Here is a 9,322-nt window from a genome sequence, read left to right as displayed (position 1 = left end):
AGGGTTTATGCTACTATTGTGATTCTAAATGGGTGGTTGGGCATAAGTGCAAGAATCCTAAGTTGTTTTTAATTGAAGAAATCATGGAAGAATTTCCCGTGTGGATGAAAGTGATGGGAATGGGAAAGAGTTAATTGAGGCAAATCAATCTCTGTGCTTCTTGGAGGGAATTGGCAAGCTAGACATATCTTTACATGCTATTACACGATCTGTGAACCTTATAATGATGAGAATTAAAGGCAGGATTGGAAGATAGTGGGTTGTTATTTTGATTGATATTGGAAGTACCCACAATTTTGTGGATCCAAAAGTTGTTAAAAGGGCCCAGTTGATGGTTAAAGCTCAAGAAAAGATTCAGGTAAAGATAACAAATGGTGATCAAATTGTGAGTGAAGGTAGCTATGATGTAGTTCCTATGGCAATACAAGTGTTGAATTTTATGTTGATGTGTTCGTTTTGGTGTTGGCTGGTTATGATGTTGTGCTCGGCATACAGTGGTTGCGGAAATTGGGTGATCTTTTGTAAAATTTTGAGGAGCTCTCAATGCAGTTTTCTTATTATGATAAGAACTTGTAGCTGAATGGTTTGAAGAAGACCACGTTATTTGAAGAAACTTCTAGTCTAAAGTTAAGAGATTTGGAGAAAAAATGGATGTTGTTGTATCTCATGGACAAGCAGTTAGAAGCTATTCAGCCTCTTAAAGAGATTCAAAATTTGTTGACAAGATATCAAGTTGTGTTTGCTGAGCCCAAAGGGCTATCCCCTAATAGGTCTCATGACCATACTATTCATCTACAACCTAGAGCTAGGGCAGTATCTATTAGACCCTACAGATACCCTTATTTTTAAAGGGAGGAAATTGAGAAGATAGTTAAGAAGCTTATACATAATGAAGTGATCAGACCAAATCAAAGTCCATTTTCTTCTCCAACTTTGTTGGTCAGAAAAGCATTTGGAAGTTAGAGGATGTGCATTGATTATAAGGTTTTGAATAAGGAAACTGTCAATGACAAGTTTCTAGAAGTTTCATATTCAAGTGGTAGAAGAATTACTTAATGAGTTGAGTGGGTCTCGTATCTATTCTAAACTGGATTTAAGATCTTGTTATCATCAAATTCAGGTAAGAGATGAAGATATCGATAAAACTGCTTTCAGAACTCATGAGAGTCATTTTGAGTTCTTAGTCATACCTTTTGGCTTGACTAATTCATCCTCTACTTTCTAGTTATTGACGAATTCAATTTTTAGACCTTATTTAAGGAAATTCATCTTGGTGTTTTTTGATAATATATTAGTATATAGCAATACTGAATTTGATCATATGCACCATTTGCAAATAACACTAGAGATTGTAAGGCAAAATCATTTATTTGCTAAAATGAGTAAATGCAGGTTTGGATGTGATGAAGTGGATTATTTAGGCCATCTAGTGTCCATGAATGGTGTGAGGGTAAATCCTGCTAAGTTGAAGGCTATAGTTGATCGGCTAATTCCTAATTCAGTTAAAGCCTTGAGGGGTTTTCTAGATTTAAATGGATATTATAGGAAATTCATTCATGGTTATGAGAGTATTGATGCTCCTCTTATTGCTCTATTGAAGAAAAATGGTTTCTGTTGGAATGACGAAGCACAGGAAGCCTTCCAAAGGTTGAAGCAGGTTGTTACTCAACCACTAGTGTTAGCACTTCCTAATTTTTTTAAGTTGTTTGTGATTGAATGTGATGCCTCCGGTATAGGTATATGGTCAATTTTAATGCAGGAATCAAGGCATGTAGTTTTCTTTAGTCAAACCTTGAAAGGAAGGACTCTAGTATTATTTACATATGAGAAGGAACTGTTGGTTTTGGTATCAACTGTTTAGAGGTGGAGACCTTATTTGTTGGGTTAGTCCTTTGATGTTAAGACTGGTTACCAGAGTCTTAAGTATTTGCTAGAGCAAAGAATTGGCACTCTCATGCACCAAAGACGGATAACAAAGTTACTTGGCTATGATTTTCTTGTGGAATACAAGAAGGGCCAAGAGAATTGACTGGCATATGCTTTAGCAAAATAGTTTGACGAATCTGGTGGGGAAGTCTCTGGTCTTTGTTTTTTATTTCTTTTTCTTTTATTAATTAGTTGATTGAATTGAAACAAATCTATGCTAATGATTCTGAGCTACATGAACTTCTTAAGAAGGTGAATAAGGGTCCAAGTTCTTCATGGTTTTCTATTAAAAGGGAATTCTTATTTTATAAAGGCGGGTTGTATGTGCCTAAGGATCTACAGATTATCAATAAGTTTATGCACTTGTTACATAGTAGTCTAGAAGGTGGTCATTCTGGTGTTGATAAGACTCTTTATAGGGTTAGAAGAAATTTCTTCTAGCCAAGGCTTAAAAGATCAATGAAGAAGTTTGTTCCTAGGTGTGATAATTGTCAAAGGGTTAAGGTTGAACAATCTTTACCAAGTGGATTACTTCAGCCTCTACTAGTTCCAGAAAAGCCATGGTTAGACATCTCAATAGATTTCATCAAGGATATGTCAATATCTAAGGGTCATGCTATGATATGGATGATAATAGATAGATTGACCAAATATAATCATTTTGTCTCATTTGCTCATCCTTACTCAGCTAAGCCTATTGCTCAGCTTTTCCTACAACACATCTTCAGACTTCATGGGTTTCCTCAGACCATTGTGTCAGATCGAGATTCAATGTTTACAAGCAAATTTTGGAGGGAATTTTTTAAACTACATGATGTTCAACTCTACCATAGTACTGCGTATCATCCTCAAATAGATGGGTAGTCTGAGGCTGTTAATAAGAGCCTTGAAACTTATCTAAGGTGTTTTGTTATGATCGGCTTAGAATTTAGGCATAGTGGGTGTGTATAGCAAAATGGTGGTAAAATACATCTATACATACATCTATTAAGATGACACCTTTCCAAGCACTCTACGGAGTTCATCCTTCACAGTTGTTATCTTACATGCCTGGTACGACCTAGGTGGTTGAGGTGGAGAAACAACTCTTAGCTAGAGACTAGATCTTACGACTAATCAGGGAAATTCTTTAGCAAGCACATAATTGCATAAAAATATTTGCATATCTAAAGAGGAAAAAAAGAGTTCTTTCTGAAGGCAACTGGGTTTACCTACGGTTGCAACCGTATAGACAAACATATGTCGTGCAGCACCGTTCTCTCAAGTGGGCTCCGAGGGTCTTAGGGCCCTTCCAAATTCTACAACGATTGGGAGAGGTTGCTTATCGCCTACAACTTCCAGCATCTTCTCAACTCTACTTTGTCTTTCATGTGTTGCAGTTGAAGCCGAAGTTGGGTTCCTCAATTGTGGTTTTACCACAATTGCCTCCAGTTGATTCAGAGGGGTTATTAAAGTCAAAAACGTTCAAGATACTTTAGAGGAGGAAGCAGAACTGAACAACAGAGCCTTAATAGAGTTATTGGTTCGTTGGGAAGGACAATCAGCAACGATGCTACATGGGAGGAGTATGGGTTGTTGGTGACGGCTTTTCCACATCTTATGGACAAGATGTTCTAAGGGGGAAGGTATTGTCATCTGTCGAATGGGTATTTGGAGGGAGTTAGGGCAACGTGTATTGGTAGAATGGGCTCAATGGGCTTAATAGGGTTGGGCTTAAGTGTAAGAATTGTGGGTCTAATTGTAATGATGTTTTGTATGGGAGTTAAGTCCATATGTAGTTACAGTCCATCAATACTACTGAAGGAATATTACTGAGTGTATAAAAACAGTACAAGTCTAATGAATAAATCATCAGAAGAATTACAATCAACTAAAATTCTCTCTCTCTCTTTAGATTCTCTTTTTATTTCTTTCTTCCTTTCTTTCTTTTTTTCTTGAAGTACATTTTTCATATTTTGGAGAAAGCCAGTGACACCTTGACAACACCTCCTATATATTTTATCAGAAAAATTCTATTCAATCTTCTTTTTTAACACACTGGCTACACCTCCACGCTAGCAAGGGAGGAAATGCCCAAAAAAACCAAAAACTCAAATACAAGTTTCTTGCCTTCCCGACGGTTCCTCGAGTTTCAAACCCAATTCTTCTCAAGCGTTAAATACTCTACTGCTCCTTAAGCAGAATAAATGCTATTTAGTGTCACCAAAATAAGTCTCTTTCACTTTTCCAGAATCTTAATCTTAGTAACCCAAAAGCAATGCTGACGAATGGAAATATACAACAAAATTAAACGTCTCATACATTATTTCTAACCAATTGCACATTAATAATTGCTAGGGACAGTTTCTACTGATTGCACATTATCTACCAAATGCATGAGATACCGCAGTTATATACCATTTCGGATGCGTAATCACTTTGAAAAAACTATAGATTTGAGAAGGCACATTATATACCATGCTTTGATGAAGGCTAGGTTAGTTGGAAGGCCAAATCATTTCTCGTTGCCATCGAGAAGAGCAACAAAGCAGAGGGAGGAGTCCACAATTTGGAGAAGAACATAACTCGGTTGGAAGAACGTGTCATTTCTCGTCTTCGTCGAGAAGAGCAGATCTTGGTGGAAAGGCCAGCTCCTTTCTTGTCATCGTTGAGAATAGTAAATAAGCAAAGGCTGTGACGCCTCCAAATTCCGTTTGGGATCGGACGGACATTTGAAGCGTCGAGACATGCAATACAAGGTTACCTGCCCCCGTTCATGACATATAAGATGCAATGTTCCTAACATGCATCTAACATTATGCAATACAACGGATAATTTTTTTCTTTAGCAATACTATGCACCAAATTGAAAATATCTCAAATGCTTAAAACATACTTCATACATAAAGACCCATTGAGTAGATCACAACACTAGTCCAAAATGGTTATGATCCAAAAAATACTAAAGATGCAACTCCATTGTACAAATAGTAATTTACGTTAACTACTATATTAACATTGACGTCGCACCGTCGCTTAGTCAACTGTGTCTAGTTGATCAGCTCCTGATTCTCCTTCAGGTCCTGTAACAAGATCTACCATTCGGGGAGAATGGTAGTTGGGACTACCAAAGTGAGATTTGATTACAAATCTCAGTAAGTTAACAAAAAACTTCCATACAAGCTAATGATGCATGCATGACAGTAAAAGCATAAATGCATAATCAAATTCATAAGTAATTAAAGCATAACTTGGCGTACAATATAGCATAATTGACATAACTTAAATTGAAACATAAACTGAACTTGACTTGACATGAATTTGATCTGAAACTTAACTTAACGTGAAAAATACATACTCCACAGTTGTTGTAGCCCCATGTATTCTACACAAACTTGACTTAACATGAAAAATACATACTCCACAGTTGTTGTGGCCCCATGTATTCTACGTGTAAATACATACTCCACAGTTGTTGTAGCCCCATGTATTCTATACAAACTTGACTTAACATGAAAAATACATACTCCACAGTTGTTGTGGCCCCATATATTCTACGTGTAAATACATATTCCACAGTTGTTGTGGCCCCATGTATTCTACACAAACTTGACTTAACATGAAAAATACATACTCCACAGTTGTTGTGGCCCCATGTATTCTACGTGTCACAATTGCTATGTCTCACGTAGTGTATGCGTCACAATTGCTGTGACTCCATACATAAGTAATCAAGATGAAACGTGACTGGAATACGAAATGACTGAAGCCCTGACGTAACATAACGTGACTTGAATATAACTTAAAATACATGACCAACTTGAGATAAAAATATTTCGTAACATTGCATAACATATAATTGACAACATATTTAACATGACATATTTGCAACAGTGAATATTACATGACTTGACATACATGTAATAGATGGCATACTTAGCATGACGTACTTGTAAGGTACAGTAATACATGACAGAATATATTATGTAACAGATAAAAATTGACGACAGAATAAATTCTGTATAATAGACAATTACGTGATAACTTGGCATGGCATGACATATATGATAACATACATACATACACTGTAGTTCCTTTACTTAGCACACATACACAGTAGACTGCTAGTAAGTTAAAAGCTAACTTACCTTGATCTCCGCATTTCTTATAAAACTTCAAGTGCGAGCACGAGGAACTATAATTAGTGATTCTAAAAGTTAGAACTAAATCACTAAATATTTAAAATATGGAAAATACTAACTTAAATAGTAAAATTTTTATTTTACTCTCTATATGTGGGAAAATGACCGTTTTACCCATAACTTAAGGATTTTGCTTTCTAACTCCAAAAGTTTCTAAAATTTACATTCCTCATGTAAATTTTGTCCTAAACTTAAATATCAACTCAGAAAAATTTAAAACAAAACAAAACTACGAAGAACACACTATGGCCGAAACATCCATAGGTCATTTCCCTTGATTTTTGTTGCAATTCCTTCCAACTTCAAAACTCATGCTTAAACCAAAATTTTGCAACAAACATCTTCCAATCCTAAGTTCAAAACCATACTTAAAACATCCATTTAGAAAAAACTAATAATCAACACCAAACTTTTTTGTAAAAAGATCTAAGCACTTGAATCACAAGTTTTGACCTTAAATCAAAACATCTCCAAGAATTTCAAAAATCAAATCTTACTTCTAACATATTCATAATATCATCCTAACATCAACCATGCTTTAAATCATCAAACTAAAGTCACCAAAATCACAAAATAACATTTGGAGTTTTTGGTTTTACACTTATTCCAAAAACAGAAACTTTTTCCTCAACTAGTTTTGATAAATCTCTTGATCTATGACTTATAAATATATGATCTTCAAACCAAACCATACATGGTTTAAAAAGATGTCCTAAAACATATATAAGCTTCTAATTCAAGATCACATGGTTAGAAATTAACCAAAACATAAATTTAGCCAAGAATATCCACACTTTGGCTTATCTGAATATCTCTTTGCATAAAATTTCATATCTTTGAAACTAACATCAAATATCTTCAAAATAATAATATAAAATGTATATAAGATGTTTAGGATCCTCCAATAAAATTATTAAAGTCATTAGAATAGGTTTAGACCATCAAAGAGTTAAACTTTCTCAAAACAGAAACTGTTTTTCCTCTTCCAGTTTCTAAGTTTCTAAATCTAAGAAAATCTTTCATCAAAACCTTTAATCATGCAAAAATCCTCAACCAATAGTCATATATACATGTTAACAATACTCCATAAAAATTTCGGACCAATATCTATCTATTAGCTTGGTCAAAAACTCCAAACTATAACATATTCTCCAGTTTATCTCCCAAAATGACCTTTCTATAGTTTACACAATATTTTACTGACCAAATGATTTTCAAATGGGGCAAATAAGATATCCATGTAAACTAGACTCAAAAAGGAACAACTTATATGAAGGAGACTTTATGATAAAACACTTACAACAGCTTCGAAATGGGCGTGCAAAAGACCTCCTAAAAGCTGTCCGAGAGAGAGTGTTTGATATTCTTTCAATGGAAAGTGTAAATGAAAATAATTTCGTGGGGAGAGGTGGCTGGAGATACTTATGGATGAGATATGGAAGAGATGAGGCTGAATTTGAGAGTTGAGTGTAGTTTTCTCCTACCAAAATATCTATAAAAGATTATCTCATAATATTCTATCCAATAGTATCTACAAAAAATCAACTTAAAATATTTTTATCTAATAATATCTATAAAAATCAACTCAAATATTTTTACCCAATAATATTCATGAAAATTACCTCAAGATATTTCTTTTTATCCAATAATATCTACAGTTTTGAACAGACGTTTTGACCGAAAATATGAAAAAATGTTATTGCGCCATAAGACTTTAAATAACCCTCCGAGTCTAATGGCACAAACCATAATACATTTTGACACTTCTAACTATCTCCAATAATCAAAAACACACTTCTGATACCATAGTAAATAATAACACTAACTATGTAGTTAGACAAAAATCTATACGATTAATGGATTCGTGAAAACTTATGGGGTTTTTACGAGATTCCTAAAGTTAATAGAAATTTCACAATTGAATTTCTAGTGGGCTGTTACAAAGGCTATCTCAAAGAAATCAAGATGCTGGGGAACAAGATGCTAGAGCTTTCGGAACAGCTTTCAAATCGCGAATGTGGGGAGGAGATGCAGAGGAGGAAGATGAATAATGGTGATGGATTTTCTAGGGCCTTCAGATGAGTTGTTAATGGCATTTGGGGAGGGAAATGAGATGAGAATTGGGGAAGTGAGATGAGAAGAAAATTCTATGCATAGGAGTAAAATAGTTTTTAAGTAGTAGTGAGATAGTTTAAGTTATGTTAGGTTTAGATAGTGAGTTAAGGCCCCATTTGGATTCAACAAGCATCTTATATCATCATTACAATTTTTTCAAATTCCCACACCAAAATATAATAAATAATTCAACTTTTTCAAATTCCAATTCTATAAGTGTAAGCCGGTCAATTCGTATCAAGAAAACCGACTGGACCGAACTCTAGACCGGTCGGTCTTAGTCCTAAAAAGTGTGGACCGAATGATATTTGGTTCGATCCTGGAGTCTATAAATTTTGAAATGAACCAAAACGAACTCCCATATATATTTTAAAAATATTTTTAATAATTTAATATATTATTTTTATATAATAATTATATAAGTTAATGATATCATTTTCATCTAATTTATTATCATTGACCATATAAAATATTTTTTTAATGAGTTAGTTACATAATCTACATTAATAATTCACTTAATTTTAAATAAATTTTGTTCTTAATTTATTTGAAAAAAATAAAAAATAATAATAATTGCACTGGACCTATTTACACCCCTATCCAATTCAACTTTTTCAAATCTCAAAATAATAATAATTTTAAAAAATAATATTAGAACAATATTTTATTCAACTTTCATTTAAAACTATCTCATTTCATTTCATTTCATATCTGAATCCAAACCAATACTAAATGAGATGAGTTGAGATGAAAGTTGAAAGTTGAATAACATATTGTTAGAATATTATTTTGTAATATTATTATTATTTTGAAATTTGAAAAAAATAAATTGTTTACTATATTTTATGTGAGAATTTGTAAAAATTGTAATTATGAGATAAGATGAGTTGACAGTATTTCTCAATTTAAACATGTTTAGAGCACTGACATTGGACTGACCAAATACTAGTAAAATCCAAGATATAGCTAAGTTTTGTATAGATGACCTACATTGGATTTGCTAAACACCATTAGCTTGGACTTTGAGCTATAGTAACTCTAAAAGAATTTTTAAAGTTGGAAAGTCACTATTCACCCATTAAATCCATATTTTTTTTACA

General features: G+C 33.6%; 1 protein-coding gene across 1 annotated transcript; it reads left to right on the top strand.

Moving 5' to 3' along the window:
* The first annotated feature begins 1,378 nt into the window (after positions 1-1,378).
* LOC122276828 lies at positions 1,379-3,404 on the top strand. Its single transcript, XM_043086727.1, has 3 exons — positions 1,379-1,657; positions 2,119-2,346; positions 3,306-3,404. The coding sequence occupies exons 1-3, from the start codon at positions 1,379-1,381 to the stop codon at positions 3,402-3,404; spliced, it is 606 nt and encodes a 201-aa protein (XP_042942661.1).
* The last annotated feature ends 5,918 nt before the right edge of the window (positions 3,405-9,322 follow it).

This window comes from Carya illinoinensis, chromosome 9 (genome assembly GCF_018687715.1).
Source record: "Carya illinoinensis cultivar Pawnee chromosome 9, C.illinoinensisPawnee_v1, whole genome shotgun sequence".
In the NCBI taxonomy this organism is placed as follows: domain Eukaryota; kingdom Viridiplantae; phylum Streptophyta; class Magnoliopsida; order Fagales; family Juglandaceae; genus Carya; species Carya illinoinensis.
This window is presented reverse-complemented; position numbering and strand designations above follow the sequence as displayed.